Raw genomic sequence first — 21,450 nt, 5'->3', positions numbered from 1 at the left:
TCTATAATTTAGTTGATTCTGCAATAAAGATAAGGTCAACTATGCAAGTATGGACTATTGCAAGCTGCAGAAAAAACTTAAGAGCAAATTAGGAAATATTTGTACCTGAATTCTGAAAAATACAACTTGCAGGAAATTGCGAACAAAGGTATGAGTACAATTAAACTGTGCCTCAGAACATTCCTGAAACTTCATCCTGCAGCACTGTCTTCATCTTCAAGCTTCCTCTTCGCAGTCCTTTTAGCACTTCTTGTTTCTTTGGTAGCTTGAAGAGCGAATCTTTCTACTTCATGCACTTGTTGTCTGTCACATGCAAGCAATTGATCTTCCATATTAGAGTCACATTTTATTCCTAAAGTTCTCAGCACTTCGAAACCTTCCTATCGCTCCATCACTGAAACATAGCAATGCATCTAGTACACCAACTTTTAAAGTATTTAGTTCTACAAAAACATCCTTGGGTAATCTTTCCCATACACAATGGCTGTAACTTCCATTTGTATTCTGAGTGGCCCTGAAGACATTTACTAAGCGCAACAGGGTCACTCAGGTCTCTAAAATTTTGTTTTATTTCATTCATAACAGACTCAGGAAGAGAATGCTTATGATGGTATATATGACCACTTTCTTTTCCTTAGAATCTGCTCCTTTTGGGGCAAAGTCCGTGAACAGGGTGGCCATCTATGGACAACTTGTGAAAATTGGTGGGCCATACAGTTTTTCTCATTGCTGTAACATCATTCAGAGGTGCAGTTCTTCTAATGGCCAGTCCATAATAACTCTGAAGGAGGTCTATTTCAGTATCTGTCAATCTGCCTCGGCCAGACGAAGATTTTCCATCAGATAGCAACTTTCCTTTCATTTCTCTTCATAGCTTCCTCAATCTAGCACCCATCCTCTTTTGCACATGTCCATAACACTTAAGTTTTTTTACCAAGATATCACCCTAAACATTGAACTCGTTAATTTTATTGAAAGCTTTGGAGTCCCCATCGCCTAGGTACTTTGTATATCATAAATGGGCATCAACCTCTGAAATATTCTTAGAACTCCATCACACTCCATACATCCATTGTAACCATCATTCTTAGAACACTGATGTTCAATGTCCTTCAGTGTTACCATGGCAGGTGAAGTAGTACTTAGATAAGCACTAAACATCAACAACTTTTCCACTCTCCAGAGAAGTAGCACTTACAACACCATTCATGAAACAATGTCCTAGACATTGCCATGTCCTATTAAGTGCAACAGCAAAGTCCCTGGTTCCACTAATATTTACAGTTTCTCCTATTGCACATTTCATAGATGCTTTACACACAACCATCAAGGCACCTAGAAGTATTTTTACGTACTTGCTGAACCTACTGGGAGGAGGAGGAGGAGGAGGAGGAGGAGGAGGAGGAGGAGGAGGAGGAGGAGGAGGATCCCTCAAACCACAAAATGTTTGAGCAGCCTTTTTCCCTTTTCCTATTGCATGTAGGCATACACTAAATTCAAATAATGAATTATGCACAATGTTTGAAGTCATTTCCGAGGTAGATTTATTGCAGGATCCACACAGAACAACTAATTTTGATGCTAAACCCTTCCTGCAACTTTGTTTTTCAGTTATTTCCAGACAGCCTACACCATCACATTGTTTACATTTTGCCACTTCCTTTATCAAAGAAGATAAGATACCCAAAACAACAACAACAACAAATCCACTAAAAACAACGTCACTGTAAATGCAAAAATTTGAATCACCAGAAGGCATGCCACGTGGGAATTTCTTTCCTGAAGAACTGCTACATAGGTTACTTTCAACAAACAGTGTGGCTTGCTTTGTTTGTGAACTGGTTACCACGGAATTTCCTTTTATTGAATTTCTTGATGCAAGACATAGTTCATATTTATTGCTCACGAAAGGATATGTACCTCCACAAATATATGTACCACTTGGGCAACAAACATTCAGTAACACATGAACAAACTGCTTCAGCAAAACAAAAGTAAATACTAGCAAAGATAATCATTTACAGACACTAGAAACCTGTACTGTTACCAACATATACAATGTATCATTCATAAAATCACTGCAAACAAAGTTCACAGATCTTTTAGAAATAATACTGGTTTCTGTAATAGATATAAAAGGTAGCATGGTGGCATACATTACTGTAACTTTGGTATATATAGGTCATTTTTAATTTGAAACTCTAGAATGTATTTATCAATGTAATCAGGAGAGACAATAGAATTTAATAATGTCATAAAAAATTCAATTTTTCAACCATTTATAAGTACCCTGTATCCTTAACATCAATCAGTTGAAAATAAATATGAAATAATACTGCAGCAAAAGATGTACCTATGTACCATTATATGGGGCCATCCAGAATGAACCTCAATAAGGCTATAAATAACACTGCAAAAGTTAAAGCAAATTTGTCAGAAAAATCCTATTGCCTTCATAGTAATTCTCCCACAACCATCAGTCAGCCGTAACAAGTTGAAAAATCTTGCAGCATAAAATTCTGCTGCCCGAGTTTACAGCCTGCCTGTAACAGCATCTAAAGGTTCTTGATCGGAGTCAAAATATTTGGGAGCCAAGCCAGTTTTTCACATGTGTGAAGAGGTGGACATTACTTTGAACCAAGTCTGGGATGTGTGTTCTGGGATACGTGTTCAAAAACAATTTGTGTGTTTTCCAACCAAGTTGTGGCTAAGCAAAGCATGCAAAAATACACCACTAGCAGTCAAAGAAACCGTGTCACTTATCTGAATGGTTCTGCATTTTTTTTTTATGTCCCATAGCATGATTCAGAACTGGCTGGCCTTTCATGCTCCATAAAATACAAGAAAAAGATTTCTTTAGCATCTCAAAAAATGGTAACCATAGCTGTTCTGGTTATCACTTCAGCAGACTCCAATTTCTTCACCCTGCACCAATGACTGCTATGATCTCTCTGCATTATCAAAGGAAATCCGCATCTCGTCAATGGCCACAAGTTTTGTTCAGTAGGCCTTTTTGTGGATCATAACATAGAAAGTTCAGAGAAGCCATTGTATGATGAATATTATGGTTCTCTGAAAGGAGTTTTGGAACCCCGTGATTACAGAACTACTGCACCTTAGCTGCTTAGCCACACACACAATGCCACACAAAACACTGAGGGATCTGTGGGATATCACATGACAGTTCCAATATTGTGGAATGCCAGTTTTCAATCTTTTTGCCACATTTCATACCAGTTAATTGGCTGCAGACAGCCTTCGTGTCGGCACGAGCATTCATCATTGCACTTGGACAAATAACACCAATGACACAGAAGACCTGTTGCTGCAGTGTTTGCCAACAAAACTGCTGAGGCAAAGTCTTGATTTGATTGGCAATGCAGGTACAGGGGTTATCATGCAACCAGATGATTCCATCTGACAGCACTCCATAAGACCAAGAGCAAACAGGAAGGCCAACAGTGGAGACATCCCGTATCTCCACCTCCAAAGAAATCCAAAGCTCTTCACGTAAGTTTCTGTAAAGTCATGAAGACCTCCTCCTACTGTAGGGGCCTTCTGCTCGCCCAGTTCCTACAGCACGGAACCACAATCAATGCGCAACATGAAGAGTCTTTGCAGAAATTGTGAATCACTATAAAGTCAAAACACCCAGGAATGCTGCCAGATGAAATCATCTTGTTGTATGATAATGCCTGACCTCACCCTACCAATCAGGTGAATGCTACACTTCTTCAGCAATTTGGTTGGGAAACATTGACACCCTCCATACCTCACAGTTCTTTCACCACACGATTTTCATCTCTCTGACAACCTGAAAAAAGGCATGTATGGATCTCAGTTTGTCAGTGGATGTGATCAGCAACTGACCATGTTCTGCGAAACAATAATGGATTGCACCACCTTCCAGTGGGTTAAATTTCTTAAAGCATAGGGTGACTACTTATCAAATGGAACAATTCCATATGCCTGTTGCAGCAGGTGTTCAGTTTTCATTTGACTACTCCTTATATGCTGAACTATTGACAGAAAAAGCCGCGTAAATACAGACATACAACATAGGTCATTTTCATTTTCAGAATATATGAGATGCAACTGTACTGCCTGGAAGTGGGGCTCTAGTCTGTAAGGGTAAACACTGAACAACAAAACAATTTCTCATCTCACAAGGAGCTAGAACAAACAGAATGGAAGGAGTAAATGTAACAATTTATCATGGAATTGAGTGGTCAATAGGCCCATAAACCAGGTAAGAAACCTTGCTAAGCTTCAGACAATGTTGTTGTTGCAGTCATATTGCAATCCATCCATGGATCACTTCGACAAGGATCCTGGAAAGGCTGAAGTATTAAAATTTAAGAACAAGGTAGTAACATAATTCATACACACATGGGGGCGTGTAAGTTTTGTACTTCGAATTCTACAAGATACAGTAGGTATACTGTATTTTTATCTGTTCTAAGAACATTTTTCTATTTCTACCAGGTACTCTGATAATCATGGCTGGTAATTTAAGTGACATCCGGACATAAATGGACAGAACAGTTCTATACAGCTCTGCTATCAATTCACAATCAATTGAATTGGGTGTGTCTTAATGGGTTAGAGTGGTTAACCAGTGCGAGACCATCAATGCAAATGATGGTTGTGCAAGATTTCACCCAATGTCCAAGGAAACCCCAAAGGAGAGCCTGTGTTGAGTTTGACATTTCCCACACATCCTCTGATCATCTAGTGCAATATTTAGGTTTGCATGTGTATCAGCCAAGATTACTTCATGGACTGCTAGAGGATGATCTGGATCATGGTTTAGAATTTTCCAAGATGCTTTTGAATGGAGAAATGCAAAATGATGGCATAATTCTAAAAACTTGTTGGTCTGATGAAGTGAATTTTAAGATGTCAGGCACTGTTGACAGGCATAACAGTGTACACTACACCACAGAAAACTGCCATCTTATAATTGAAAAATTAACTTGGGGCTACAATTTGGGCATGCTTTCCATGTCAAGGGATCAATGAGCCTATTTTCTTTCCAAGTAACTATGACCTACGGTGTCTCTCACAACACACTGCATGATACTGGTATTCCTCCATTACATCTACAGCAGGGTAATGAATAGTTCTACTACCATTAAGATGGAACTACTCACCACCAGGCTTTAAAGACTGTAACAGTGTGTTGGGTTTTTGACAACAAATTACTCAGTAGGTGGATAGGGCAAAGAGGGCCATTTGAATGTGCATAACAATCACCAGACCTTAATGCAACAGACTTTTTCTCTAGTGATGTTATCAAAAATTTCATTGCCATATTTAGACTCAATAATACGAACACTAGAAAATTGTACAATTATTTTACATAGAGAATTAATCAGGCTCCATATGTGTAGTGTAAGCATGGGCACTTCCTTTTTATTTGCCTGCCCTTGTATGCAATGAAAACAGCTGACATTTATAGCAATAAATATTCTGTTATGAATAATTACATGATTACTTAAACCCTACCATTTCAAATTGTATAGCACTGCTATTTGTCATTGCCTGTCCTCACACACTCCAGAACATTTGGGAAAAGTAGATGAAGTAATTCTAGCACCAAAAAACCCTATCCTGTCATAATGTGCTCACATCATAAAGAGCATGTGATAAGCCTTTATAACATAGTTAACAAGCTGATATTTAAACCCCAATGAAATGAGCCAAATGTCATTTCATTTATTTTCTGTAGGGCAGTTAACAATCTGAGTACCAAGTGCTATATTTTATGGCTTGTCTGCTAAAGAACCAGCTGTTAGGCATTTGCAAGACTTAAGTGTTACTGTACTCAGTGACCAGAATCCAACATTGGATCTGACAGGTTAACAGCTCTGCAAGCAAACTGCAAAAATACACAACACTGCATTGCTAAGTTAATACTAAACATCAGCAGCACGACGCATGTAACATTTTAGCATACATTAGCACAGTTGTGTGAAGCTGTCAGTGTACTTGACAACATACACAATCCAACCTTTCGCAATCCTCTGAATGCAGAAATTTATTACGCAAGAACACACTTCTATGAATCGAGAGCTATGACAAATTCCATTTTCAAGATGCAGAAAATATACAATATGGAAGACTATTTCATTATAAATCACTCTTGTGTTGGAATTAATAAGTCACATCTCTATCATTGTGAAACAAAGTAAAAAAATCTAAGATTTCAGTGTAGTCAATGTGGAAAGAAAAAAGCGCCCACACAGAAGAGCAGTATCAATGTGCCTAAACTGCAATTTAAAGTGATGTATCAAATGTGATTCTCTTATGAATAGCAAGAGAGATTATGCATTCAGACAGGACCTTTCAATCTTCCACTATGATACCAACTATCTTCCGATTTTTGAACTTGCAGCCAAATTAACATATTTGAAGACTCTACAATCCAGATATTATACACTGGATAGTCTAACACACCTGGACAACCAACAAACCGCATTTGGGGTTTATCCAAAAGCTCAGACTGGCATGAAGTAATAGCATTACTGTGAAGGGCCTCACCAGTCTGATTAAAAACATGAAGCTTTGTTTCATAGCAGTTTCTGGCTAAACCCATCAGCTATTGCTGGTCAGTGCTGTGAATGACTGCACCAGTTTTCCAGTTTCTGGGGATCAGGAACCATTCTCCAGCACGGAGATATTGGCCTGTCTTCCTTTAAACCAGATGATGGAATGGTGGCCCAATCTGATCCTGCTGCTTTCAAAAGCATGTAATTTCCACAGGATGGCCATGTTTTCATGGCTGATAGTACCTGCAGAAATCAGTACCTTACTGCTATGAGCCTTACCACCAAATGGGTCACTTAAGAACTTATATTCTGCCCTCGAGAAGATTGCTGAAAAGATCTGCATATTAAATAATTTCACAGAGCAAGTTAGGAGCACACCACATTGAGTCTGCTAATAGTTCTCACAACACTAGGAAGGAGTTGCGAGCCCTGTGGGGTGTAGCTGAAGTTTAAAAAGTGTTGTGTATATGAAGTCTGGACCGAGTGACACTGAGTGATCAATATAGTTATTTCCTGACTCTTGTGAGAAAGGGAATGACTTATTGAGGGAACTTTCACTAGGTGGCCAGAAGTCTCATATCAGAAGGTAGAGATACCGATTAGCTGCATATATGTTTGATAACAATAAGGTGGCCTTTGACAAGGTATTATAGAAGACAATAAATTCGAATGTTCCATTGGAAACCTGATGAGTTTTATATGTGTTCTTCCCTCTTTTACTTTTAGACTGTTATCCAGTTTAGTTTATGGATGAGTTACTGTAAACTGGTTAGAGATGATGTAATGACCAACTAGGATAGTTGTTTTCCAATCCAGCAGTCAGTTCCTTGTCTGGTACTGGCAGATACAAAGCTGTGAGGACGGGTCATGAGTTGTGCTTCGATAGCTAACTTGGTAGACCTGTCTGCAAAAGGCAAAGGTCCCAAGTAAGTGTCCCAGTCCGGCACACAGCTTTAATCTGCCAGGAAGTTTTGGTTGTATTTCGTTTTAACAAGGCCTTGAGACAAAAGCATGCTGCTGACTTGATCCACACTACATGGTTACACTTGGTTATTCCCAAACTCTCTATATGCTCCCACCACACACACTATGCCTTCCATAAATCTTCACACATCACTGGCACACCAGCAACAGTAAGTTACATCCATATTACTTCTCAAATGTGCTACACTATTGACAAACCATTATTCTTTGATTGGCACTGCAACTTTACACATACTTCAAGTCCCAAATGTAATATAACATACACTGAAGCACCAAAGAAACTTGTATAGGAATGCAAATTCAAATAGAGAGAGACGTAAAGAGCCAGAATACAGTGCTGCAGTCAGCAATGCCTATACATGAGAAAAGTGTCTGGCGCAGTCATTAGATCAGTTACTACTACTACAATAGCAGGTTATCAAGATTTATGCAAGTTTGAATGTGGTGTTTCGGTCAGCACACAAGCAATGGGCACAGCATCTCCAAGGTCGTGATGAAGTGGGGATTTTCCTGTATGACCATTTCACAAGTGTGCCGTGAATATCAGGCACTGGGTGAAACACCGAATCTCTGACACTGCTGCAGCCAGAAAAAGATCCTGCAAGAACAGGACGATCAACAACTGATGAGAATAGTTCAACGTGACAGAAGTGCAACCCTTCCGCAAATTGCTGCAGATTTCAATGCTAGGTCATCAACAAGTGTCGGAATGCAAACCATTCAACAAAAAATTATCGATATGGGCTTTCAAAGCCGGAGGCCCTCTCCTGTACCCTTGTTGACTGCACGACACAAAGCTTTACACCTCGCCTGGGCCCGTCAACAATGACATTGGACTGTTGATAACTGGAAACATGTTGCCTGGTTGGATAAGTTTCATTTCAAATTCTATTGGGCAGATCCTATGATAAAACACTGTGTCCTGCTCCATGAAGAAGTCCATAAATACCTGCTGCACATCCTCATCCAACAAGAATTGCCGACCTTTTTAAGATCTTTTTTCAGGGCTGAATGATGTGATAATTGCAGGGGAGAGAGACCAGGACTACTGGGCAAGTGTTTGAGTATCTACCACTTTAATTGGATGAAACTACCATCCCAGATCGACCGGCAGCATCTTTCGAATCTCAATGATATTTTTTTGACAGGCGTACTGCTCCATACACATTCTTCATTCTCCAATGGATGTCTAGCAGTATCTGTATGACAGTAGCCAAGAAAAGAATAACAGCACACTGGCCCTGTTTGGACATACTTGGTAATAAAGTCACCATAGTTCCCATTTCTGCATTTACTGCCCACATTTCAGAAGGACATGCCACACTAATGCCTTGCCTTCATGTCAGTGCTTATGCACTCACATCACAGTCATGCTATGCCGCAGATACACTGCAGTAACACCCTCAAATGGAAACTTTTTGATTGGCCCTTACAGAAAAACACTTTCACAGAGCGTAAGTTATTAATTATGAGTTCTTACCTGTGTCTGGAACATCAGTGGGTCTCATTATACGTCGAATCTGTTCCATGCCTTGAAGATCTGGACTTAGTCCTCCATGACAACAGAAAATCTTCTCATCAATGATTGCTGCTATTGGCAAACAATTGAAGCAGTCTGTAAATGTTTTCCACAGTTTGATGTTGTACCGCCGTTTACCTGTATCAAAATGTAACATTCATTACTGTTGTAAAATTACACTATTGTATGCATAAGAATCAAGAAAAGAGAGAGAGAGAGAGAGAGAGAGAGAGAGAGAGAGAGAATACAGTACGGCCAAAAGAAGATTAACCTTTTTTTGGACACCTCTACCGAATGGGTGGAAATAGACAAACAAAACAAATACTCCTATATTTCTGGAAGCAGAAATTGACAATAGCATGGACTACAGAAGTAAGGAAAGCACTAGAAAAAAATCAAAGAATGAGAAATAGCAGAAAGAAATCATTTTAAAAATAAAATACTAAATCTGGAAGGCTTTCAAAGCACAAGAAATAAAAAATAATGAACAACATGGACAGAAGAAAGGAAGAGACTTCATGGGGAGAAAATGAGGGAATACAGGAAAAATAGGAAACAAAAACAAAGGAAGAAGAGGAATTGTTGAAGTTGTTAACGTGATCCCAGTTGGTCAATACTATTATAAAAAGAACAGTATACAGCTCACTGTTGACAGCCATCTGAATTAGTATGTCAAATGCAACTAAAAATGAAGAAAATATTTTGTACTGTTAGGAAATATTTTCATTCGACGAGTTGGACTGCCAAAATCAAAACAAAACTGGATGAAGTTCCCGCAGCACCACTGAAGACCATTTACTTTTCAATTAATGAATTTAAATGTGGTTGGGCAGCACTGAAGACTAACTGAGCTCTGGGCTTCCAATTAAGGTCATCACAAAGGGAACCACTGACAAAATTCATGGCATGGTGATGCAAGACTAACGAGTAAAAATTCACAAGACCGCTCAGAGTGTGTACAGGTTTTTCAGAGGATAAAATTCATGATCTTTTCATTACCTCTTTAGTTACATTCAGGACTTTTCAAAAATAATGTATGGTACAACCACAAAGACATTTTTTATGAATCCGAAATCCAACTGAAATGAAAGCTGAATATAGTAATTCTTATCTCACTCAAACTGTATGACAGCAGGAATAATTTAACATGTTTGACCTGTAATATACCACTCATCAAATGCAATAAATATATTAAACTCTCGCATAGGATGGGGTATGACTATTTTCAGATAAACTTAACATATCAATTAAAATACAAATTGTTTTACCATAGTAATGAAGAGAAAACTTACAATTTTCCTTAAGACAATTTTATAATTATGAAGCTGCAAAATTTATGTAAAATGTTAAAATTCACAGTAAAATATTCAGTGCTTAAAGTCCTTAGCTAAAACTTGAAATTTCAACATCTAAAACTTCAGCTGCTGCTTTTGCCTTTTGAGTAATCAGTCTTTCTTATTTTTGAGCTCTTATTTTTTTGAAGTGTTGTTCTTTTAAGACTGACAGCTTTACTGTATGGTTAAATGATGATGGCGTCCTCTTGGGTAAAATATTCCGGAGGTAAAATAGTCCCCCATTCGCATCTCCGGGGGGGAATACTCAAGAGGACATCATTTTCAGGAGAAAGAAAACTGGTCTTCTACGGATCGGAGCGTGGAGTGTCAGATCCCTTAATCCTTAATCGGGCAGGTAGGTTAGATAATTTAAAAACGGAAATGGATAGGTTAAAGTTAGATATAGTGGGAATTAGTGAACTTCGGTGGCAGGAGGAACAAGAGTTTTGGTCAAGTGAATACAGGGTTATAAATACAAAATCAAATACAGGTAATGCAGGAGTAGGTTTAATAATGAATAAAAAAATAGGAGTGCAGGTAAGCTACTACAAACATCACAGTGACCGGATTATTGTGGACAAGATAGACATTAAGTCCACACCTACTACCGTAGTACAAGTTTATAAGCCAAGTAGTTCTGCAGATGACAAAGAAATTTATGAAATGTATGATGAGATAAAAGAAATTACTCAGATAGTGAAGGGAGGCGAAAATTTAATAGTCATGGGTGACTGGAATTCGATAGTAGGAAAAGGGAGAATATGGATTGGTGCTAAGAAATGAAAGAGGAAGCCACCTGGTGGAATTTTGCACAGTGTATAACTTAATCATAGCTAACACTTGCTTCAAGAATCATAAAAGAAGGTTGTATACATGGAAGATGCCTGGAGAAACTAGAAGGTATCAGATAGATTATATAATGGCAAGGTAGAGATTTAGGAACCAGGTTTTAAACTGTAAGACATTTTCAGGGGCAGATGTGGACTGACCACAATCTATCGGTTATGAACTGTAAATTAAAACTGAAGAAATGCAAAAAGGTGGAAATTCAAGAAGACGGGACCTGGATAAACTGACTAAACCAAATGTTGTACATGGTTTCAGAGACAGCATAAGGGAACAATTGAGAGGAATGGGGGAAAGAAATACAGTAGAAGAAGAATGGGTAGCTTTGATGGATGAAATGGCGAAGGCAGCAGAGGATCCAGTAGGTAAAAAGACGAGGGCTAGTAGAAATCCTTGGGTAGCAGAAGAAATATTGAATTTAACTGATGAAAGGAGAAAATATAAAAATGCAGTAAATGAAGCTGGCAAAAAGGAATACAAATGTCGTTCTAAGCAAAGAAGGGAAAGCAGAAAGGTGGAAGGAGTATATAGAAGGTCTATAAAAGGACAATGTACTTGAGGACAATATTGTGGAAATGGAAGAGGATGTAGATGAAGATGAAATGGGAGATACGATACTGCGTGAAGAGTTTGACAGAGCACTGAAAGAGCCGAGTCAAAACAAGACCCCGGGAGTAGACAACATCCCATTAGAACTAATGACAGCCTTGGGAGAGACAGGCCTAACAAAAATCTACCATTTGGTGAGCAAGGTGTATGAGACAGGCAAAATACCCTCAGACTTCAAGAAGAATACAATAATCCCAAAGAAAGCAGGTGTTGATGATGTGAAAATTACCAAACTATCAGTTTAATAAGTCACAGCTGTGCAAAATACTAACACGAATTCTTTACAGACGAATGGAAAAACTGGTAGAAGCCGACCTCAGGGAAGATCAGTTAGGATTCCATTGAAATATTGAAACACATGAGGTAATACTTACCCTACAACTTATCTTAGAAGATAGATTAAGTAAAAGCAAACCTACATTTCTAGCATTTGTAGACTTAGAGAAAGCTTTAGACAATGTTGACTGGAATACACTCATTCAAATTCTGAAGGTGGCAGGGATAAAATACAGGGAGCGAAAGGCTATTTACAATTTGTACAGAAAGCAGGTGGCATTTATAAGAGTCAAGGGACATGAAAGGGAAGCAGTGGTTGGGAAGGGAGTGGGACAGGGTTGTAGCCTCTCCCTGATGTTTTTCAATCTGTATATTGAGCTAGCAGTACAGGAAACAAACGAAATTCAGAGTAGGAATTAAAATCCATGGAGAAGAAATGAAAACGTTGATGTTCGCCGATGATTTTGTAATTCAGTCAGACAAACTAAAGGACTTTGAAGAGCAGTTGAACGGACTGGACAGTGTCTTGAAAGGAGAGTGTAAGATGAACATCAACAAAAGCAAAACAAGGATAATGGAATGTAGTCGAATTAAGTCGGGTGATGCTGACTGAATTAGATTAGGAAATGAGACACTTAAAGTAGTAAAGGAGTTTTGCTATTTGGGGAGCAAAATACCTGATGATGGTCGAAGTAGAGAGGATATAAAATGTAGACTGGCAATGGCAAGGAAAGTGTTTCTGAATGGAAATTTGTTATCAAGTATAGATATAAGTGTCACAAAGTCGTTCTGAATGTATTTGTATGGAGTGTAGCCATGTATGGAAGTGAAACATGGACGATAAATAGTTTGGACAAGAAGAGAATAGAAGCTTTCGAAATGTGGTGCTACAGAAGAATGCTGAAGGTTAGATGGGTAGATCACATAACTAATGAGGAGGCATTGAATAGAATTGGAGAGAAGAGAAATTTGTCGCACAACTTGACTAGAAGAAGGGATCAGTTGGTAGGGCATATTCTGAGGCATCAAGGGATCACCAATTTAGTATTGGAGGGCAGCGTGGAGGGTAAAAATCGTAGAGGGAGACCAAGAGATGAATACACTAAGCAGATTCGTAAGGATGTAAATTGCAGTAGGTACTGTGAGATGAAGGAGCTTGCACAGGATAGAGTAGCATGGAGAGTAGCATCAAACCAGTCTCAGGACTGAAGACCACAACAGCAACAACAACACTTCATTTTCATCAAATTTCTTATTTCTTTTGATGATGCATTCTTCACAGCTAGTACTACTGATTTTGTGATGTCCATACTCAGTTGTCTCTCCCAAACCACTTAACGACTTTTATTGCATATCTGCAACAATTTTGTCTTCTTCCAAGTTTTCAGCTAAAACTTCTTTGTTAACAGAAAAGCCTCTTTCAACTGCAGCACTTCCATGAAACATGCATATCAGCTTCTGCATGAACTTGATGAAGTCATGGTTTGCACTTTGCACTAAATTCAACAGAAAGTGATCAAGTCTGTCGCCCTCAGGATTTAAGTGTTCAGTTGTTTTTCAGAATATTCACAAATTTTAAAGCATTCTCTCTTCACCATGTCAACTGTTGATGGAGTCATATGTTTTTTGACACGAATTTTTCCAGCACAATTGGCACTCGAGACTTTCTCAAAAAGGAGTTCTGAATAATTTTGGGCGATGAGCCACCTTTGACTATCTTTAATATTGAAGGACTCTTCTCTGCAATTTTTAGAAACAGACACTCTAAAATACCTGTGCACTTATTTCTGGAAATAAGGATACACTTTTCCGAGTAGTTGATGCTAGCAGCAGTGGCACCAGATCCAATATCTACATAATGACTTGTTTTGTGACTACATACTTTGTAACGTTAACAGCAGGTAATTTGTCACCATTTCCACAACAGTTTTCTTTATGAACCAAGAAGCAATGCTATACATTAAACTGAGCAAATCTTTGTTCAAAATGTGGAAGAGAGTCATTTGACTAATACTCAGTTAAAAACTCATCAAGGTCAACTGATAATGGCATAAGAAATTCAGGTCTTGCACAAAGGAATTTATCTTCTAACTAAAACTTATGTTTTTCAAAGTTTCTACTTTCAGGTGGTCTTTTTGTACTTCAGCAACATACTTCTTCAAATATGGAATAAATCCCAGTGCTCTCTTCGTGAGTTCAATATTCTCAGCCCATCTTATAGAACAAAATTTGTGATAAAGCTTGGAAAACCCACTGATATTTGAGAAGGTTGCCCTCCTTGAAGGGAAAATTCCTCAAACTAGCACAAGAAATTCATGAACATTCTGACCACTTTTACTATGAGCAGTTTTCAGAGCTCTGTTCACTACATGAAGTGGGCAAATGCCACAATGAAACATTTGTGGTTATTTTCTTCAGCTGATTAAAAATGCTTGCAAATCATGCAACATCTCTATGTTCAAATTTTGCTCAACCATTGAAATTTGAATTATTTTCTTAGGTGACAAATTTAAACCATTCAAACCCTCCAGGAAACTTTATGTCATAAGATGCGTGGTGGTGGTGGTGGTGGTGGTGTGTGTGTGTGTGTGTGTGTGTGTGTGTGTGTGTGTGTGTGTGTGTGTGTGTGTGTGTGTGTTTTTTTTTTTGGGGGGGGGGGGGGGGGGGGATGTTAAATATCTTATACAAACCGATTTTGTTCATCCCAGAAAAGAAGCTCCTGTCCCTTTTGGACAATTATGTAACTCTCATCACATGACACACAAAAGAATCCAATTTCCCTGACTGTTGGCTAGGAGGTTCTGAAAACGAGGGCAAAGTCCATAAGTAATTCTATATAACAACTTACCCTTGGATAGCTTTGGATAGCTATTATTTTGGCAATCATGCTGTCGGGGAAACAATTTCTATTATGTTTGCAGAACTTCTAACTAAAGAATGAGACATGGCTTTATTCGTAGCTCATATATTTTCAGATTTTACTGTCTCATCAATGCCTTAAAAACTGTTTCAACAAGTTTGTTTTGGAACTCTCTTCAACTGAAGTTCTAGAGGTTGTAGCAAGAGCAAGTGGTGGTAATTCATTACTGCCATTCAAATTGTTCAGAAGAAACTTCTGACTGTGCAGGCACTCTTTTTACTACAGCAAAAGACAACATGTTTTGTAACCTTGAAACTAATAAGTGTATCAATGCTGAGTGTCTTTCCTCTGTCATATTTTTTTTCACACATGAAATACCACTGTCACTAATGTCAAAGTCAACTTGCACAAAATGCTCAACATATACCAAGTTATAGTCTGCGAATAGTACTAATAGGCCACAGGAAACATTTTAGCTGGTGAGGAATCTATTTTACCCTGATCGTCCTCAATACCATTAAAATGACACTAAAATTACAATAGTTTTATATTTACTAATGAAAATCTTTAAGGACGTGCTTTGCCAAAAAGATAGTGATTAAAGAGACTTAAACAGAACTGGGAGCGGATAGAATTAAAGAAACAGCTGCTCTAACTGATAATGCTCCAGTAACAGATGAAATGGCAGCAGTGTCATCAGCAGATCTATAATTTATACATCATTTCCACTAGGTATACACACCACATTTAGCTCAATGAAGTCACACCCTAAAATTTCTCCATCTGCATCTGCAACTCAAGGTTGAAAACTACAGTAACAGAGGCTTTGCTAAGACGGCTTGCACATATGTACACTACACATAAAGCCTTTTAAGAGTTACGTGAATCTTTATACATGGTTTTTTATTAAATGAATTGCTGGATAAAGAATTTTTGGGGGGTAGCTCTAATTTCCTACAACATTCTAGAACCACAACTGACCGACAAAACAAAATTCATGACATCCACTCAATTTCATTACCTTTTCTTATTACTTTTAAGACCACATGTCCATTTTCTCCTTACTTTTCATGACTCATGACCTGTAGGCTCAACTGAGCAAGTGCATAATATCCTGCATAGAGTATTGGCTATGAAGAAGCTGTGTACAAGGTGGGTGCCATGATTGTTCAGTTGATCGAAAGTGTGTCCGTCATAACATTTCAACACAACATTTGGTGTTTTTTAGTAATTGTTGATGAAATCTGGATCCATCATTATAAACTAGAGTAAAAACAGCCATAAAACCAATGGCAAAGGGTTGGTGAAAGTGCACTGAAGAAGACATAGAGCATTTTGTCAGTTGGTAAGGCAATGGCAATGGCAATATATTAAAGTGACACATTCCACATCATTACAAACATGATCTATGGAACAAGGATATAAAAGCAAGTCGCAACTGGAGTTTACATGATCCATTCTTGGATGGTTGAAACTTACACTGGCTGAAAAAATAACCAAATTTGGCATGCAAAAAACAAGCTCTTTCACCAGGACAGCCCACACATCAGCAATAACAATGGCAGAAGTGCATGAATTGGGCTTTCAACAGCTTTCTCATCCACCTGGAGAAATTTTCATCAAATGAAAAAGTAACAATTGCAGTCAATGAAGTATTTTGCAGAGTTTGACAAAACCTATTTTTCTAGTGGGATGAAAAATAGCTGCAGAACTGCTGGACCACGCGTATGAAACAAAAATTTTCTCTTGCCTTTTTTACCAGATTTATCAAACCATCCTCATCTATCCAAGAGGATAATACCACATCATTTTAAGATTGAGAGGGAACATTCATCTGTGACTGGCATTTATGCTTCTGAATATGGTAGAGATGAAGAAAGTGGTATCTTCTATGAACAATTTCAGCAACTTCTCAACTAGCAAAATAAACAAACCATTTTCATAGTCAGACCTGAATTCTTGTTTGCAAAACACCAATTCAACAGGTAGTGGGAATAAACACAGAAAAAAACACAACAAAAATGACCAAAAGCTTGGACTTCTCTGCTTTTTACTCCCTAAAAGATAACCAATACCTTCTCTTGAAAGGAAGAAATTAATAAATATATATGAAGAGCAAGAGAAACTAGATCCATTGTTGATCATGCAATTTATAACTCCATATTAGCACCACAACTGACACACATTTTTAAAGGATTTGATATCACTTAGATCTCTTCATGATATGATCTAAAATTCACATTTAGGCCAGATGGAGAAAAAATGAGACAGAAAAATCATCTTGAAGGTGTCAAAAATACAAGATATCCCTTAATATAAATGGCGAGTATTAGATAACTTTAACAGCCAGGGCTAGCTGATAACTACTGCAAGTGCAAGAGATTCAACTGAAAGAGAATGGCAAACCATTAAAATGGCAGTTTTGAAAACATGACAAGGCTCTTGCCAAAAAGAAACAATATACATAAGAAAGAAAGGCTCAAAAAGTTTGGATGAAGAGCTACAGCAAGCAGTGAAAGAAAACAAGCATGTAATATACACCTAAAATAACAATCTGAAGATCATGTCCAGATATATCATGTTGTTGTTGTTGTTGTTGTTGTTGTTGTCTTCAGTCCTGAGACTGGTTTGATGCAGCTCTCCATGCTACTCTATCCTGTGCAAGCTTCTTCATCTCCCAGTACCTACTGCAACCTACATCCTTCCGAATCTGCTTAGTGTACTCATCTCTCGGTCTCCCTCTACGATTTTTACCCTCCACACTGCCCTCCAATGCTAAATTTGTGATCCCTTGATGCCTCAGAATATGCCCTACCAACTGATCCCTTCTTCTAGTCAAGTTGTGCGACAAACTTCTCTTCTCCCCAATCCTATTCAATACCTCCTCATTAGTTACGTGATCTATCCACCTTATCTTCAGTATTCTTCTGTAGCACCACATTTCGAAAGCTTCTATTCTCTTCTTGTCCAAACTAGTTATCGTCCATGTTTCACTTCCATACATGGCTACACTCCAAACAAATATTTTCAGAAATGACTTCCTGACATTTAAATCTATACCCGATGTTAACAAATATCTCTTCTTCAGAAACGCTTTCCTTGCCATTGTTAGTCTACATTTTATATCCTCTCTACTTCGACCGTCATCAGTTATTTTGCTCCCCAAATAGCAAAACTCCTTTACTACTTTAAGTGTCTCATTTCCTAATCTAATTCCCTCAGCATCACCCGATTTAATTTGACTACATTCCATTATCCTCGTTTTGCTTTTGTTGATGTTCATCTTATATCCTCCTTTCAAGACACTGTCCATTCCGTTCAACTGCTCTTCCAAGTCCTTTGCCGTCTCTGACAGATTTACAATGTCATCGGCGAACCTCAAAGTTTTTACTTCGTCTCCATGAATTTTAATACCTACTCCAAATTTTTCTTTTGTTTCCTTTACTGCTTGCTCAATATACAGATTGAATAACATCGGAGAGAGGCTACAACCCTGTCTCACTCCTTTCCCAACCACTGCTTCCCTTTCATGCCCCTCGACTCTTATAACTCCCATCTGGTTTCTGTACAAATTGTAAATAGCCTTTCGCTCCCTGTATTTTACCCCTGCCACCTTTAGAATTTGAAAAAGAGTATTCCAGTCAACATTGTCAAAAGCTTTCTCTACGTCTACAAATGCTAGAAACGTAGGTTTGCCTTTTCTTAATCTTTCTTTTAGGATAAGTCGTAAGGTCAGTATTGCCTCACGTGTTCCAACATTTCGACGGAATCGAAACTGATCCTCCCCGAGGTCCGCATCTACCAGTTTTTCCATTCGTCTGTAAAGAATTCGCGTTAGTATTTTGCAGCTGTGACTTATTAAACTGATAGTTCGGTAATTTTCACATCTGTCAGCACCTGCTTTCTTTGGGATTGGAATTATTATATTCTGAGGGTATTTCGCCTGTCTCATACATCTTGCTCACCAGCTGGTAGAGTTTTGTCATGACTGGCTATCCCAAGGCCGTCAGTAGTTCTAATGGAATGTTGTCTACTCCGGGGGCCTTGTTTCGACTCAGGTCTTTCAGTGCTCTGTCAAACTCTTCACGCAGTATCGTATCTCCCATTTCGTCTTCATCTACATCCTCTTCCATTTCCATAATATTGTCCTCAAGTACATCACCCTTGTATAAACGTTCTATATACTCCTTCCACCTTGAAAAGAAATACAGCTAGGAATATAACTAGTAAAAAGCAATAGGGATCATGGCACTGTTTCATTAACAAAATTGAAAATGGCATTCGTGGATAACAGTCAGTATCACATGAAGTAATAAGACACATTAACCCAAATGAGAAAGATAGATCCAAAATAAATACAATATCTTTAGAACAAAGGGAACAGCATTGTAAAAATTCTCTGGATTGGTGATTCAGCCATGAAGGAATACTCATAAATGCCCGATCAACAGAAATAGAGACTTCATCAAAATAAATTAATTGCATTCAACAGTGCAAAAACTGAATAACGGGAAAACAACAAAGGCAGATGCAACAAATAACAAACTGTTTAAATACAGGAGTATTTTAGTGAAGGAACACATGCGCCATCTCATTATTCTATGTTGAACTGCAGGTCAGGTACCTAAGGAGTGGAATAGGCTAAAATTTTCTCCTTTTTCAGGAAAGGCAGCAGAAGCCAGCCAAACAACCAGAAGGGAATTAGCCCCATTAACACAGACTATAAAATCTATAGTACTGTCTCAAATAATAGACTGCGTCCTATCTCTGATATAATTTTATTGGAAGAGCAAACAGGTTTTAGAAAAGGACAATCTTGCACAGTTGGTGTTTAATATAAAACTACTGGTAGAGAAAAGGAAAACAATTAACTTAATGGCGCACACAACTTTTGTAGATTATGGAGAAGCTTTTAAAAAGTCAGTAGACATCTATTTTGGTAGATTATGGAAAAGAGGTTTCCTAACACATTTAACTCTGCTAAACCTCTTACGGGTACAAAAATTATAATTTAATATGGATATAACTTGTCTAAACAACACTGAGTTAAACAAGATGTGATCCGTCTCCGGCACTAATACCTACATGGATGACACAGAGCTTGGGAACAAAGTATTACCTATGGCATGAAGATCAACAGAGAAATGTTTTCATACCGTAATATACACAAATGATCAAATAATAACAGAGCCATCTATCCTTTTAATTTGTTGGCTTCTCAATATAAAAGGAAATCTCCAATTACACAAAGTTATGAAATTTAAAGGGAAAACTTTATATCTAAAATTGTAATAAATAATGTAGCACCAGAACCGATAACCCACTTCCAGTATCCAGTGTAGGACGAAATTTTAACCATGAAATTGAGAAGAAAAATCCTAAAATTTAATGTAATCTGTGGAAGAAGTAGAAATATGATAATAAAGCAAACCACTAAAGAGAACCAGATGAAGTTTTACAAAGTCTTGGCAATACCTACTATGCTCTATGGACCTGAAACCGGGTTTCCCGTGCAAAAGGATATGGGCAAAATCCAGGCTGTAGAAATGAGATTTCTCTGTAGTATTAAAAGGTGCAGCAGAGAAGATCGCTTCAGAAATTAAGATATCAGGAATGAATTACAAGTTGATTCAATGCACAAGAAAATAGATCTGAAAAAAAGGCCGAAACCTGCAGATAGTGTGCCTGAAAATAGACTTCCAAAGCAAATTCCTGACTACAGACCTACAGGGACAAGACAGAGGGAAACCATGGAAGAGATGGTCGAGCCCTATGGACCAGAACAGATGAAATCACTTAATTCATGAAGAGGTGGGAGGAGAGGATTGAGAGGGGGGTGGGCAGTAGGAGGAGGAGGACTTCACTGGGTCATTACCAGGGGGGGGGGGGGGGGTTCTCTCCCCTTGTAACTTGCACCTGTCAATCTTTGCAGCATGCGAGTACAGAATCCCTTTACTTTGAGGCTTTCTTCTTTCTTGCTAAAAGTACCGTCATGTTCATTAATTTCTATGGGTTCCCTGAACAAACAGGTGAAGTAGCTTTTCTCCAAGGACTGGTGTGCCAGCAACTCTTATTGTGTGCTCGGTCTCTCTAAATGTGCGCTCAGCCACGACTGATTTGTTAACCTCTCCCAACTTGAAATATCTTTTATGTTCAACGATGCTGGCTGGCACTAATGGACTGTCCTGTACAGCAACACAGACTTTTCTCATATGTTCACTGTATGTGGTGTACTCCCAGCATTGCAAGTGGATTCTTTGCTGATATAACATACTCTTGATCTTCATGGTTTGTAAATATAAGAAGACCCAATGTTGTGCTAGCACGATTAAATCAGAAAGCAGTCTTTTTCACTCCCCCCCCCCCCCCCCCAATCACGAATACTGGGTAGAAGTAGTCAATAATAATGGTCTGTTTCATGATCATTTAAACTTTCATCAACCATTATGTTGGGCAAAATTCCAGGAATCT

General features: G+C 38.3%; 1 protein-coding gene across 1 annotated transcript in view; it reads right to left on the bottom strand.

Moving 5' to 3' along the window:
* Positions 1-21,450, bottom strand: part of LOC126292261 (serine/threonine-protein phosphatase PP1-beta catalytic subunit) — an 83,766-nt gene that overhangs the window by 48,075 nt on the left and 14,241 nt on the right. Inside the window, exon 4 of the mRNA XM_049986161.1 lies at positions 9,016-9,192. Coding sequence (XP_049842118.1) covers positions 9,016-9,192 — 177 coding nt within the window. The remainder of the gene's footprint in view (positions 1-9,015; positions 9,193-21,450) is intronic.

This window comes from Schistocerca gregaria, chromosome 9 (assembly GCF_023897955.1).
Source record: "Schistocerca gregaria isolate iqSchGreg1 chromosome 9, iqSchGreg1.2, whole genome shotgun sequence".
Classification (NCBI taxonomy): Eukaryota; Metazoa; Arthropoda; class Insecta; order Orthoptera; family Acrididae; genus Schistocerca; species Schistocerca gregaria.
The sequence above is the reverse complement of the archived record's forward strand: the minus strand, read 5'-3'. Positions and strand labels throughout refer to the sequence as shown.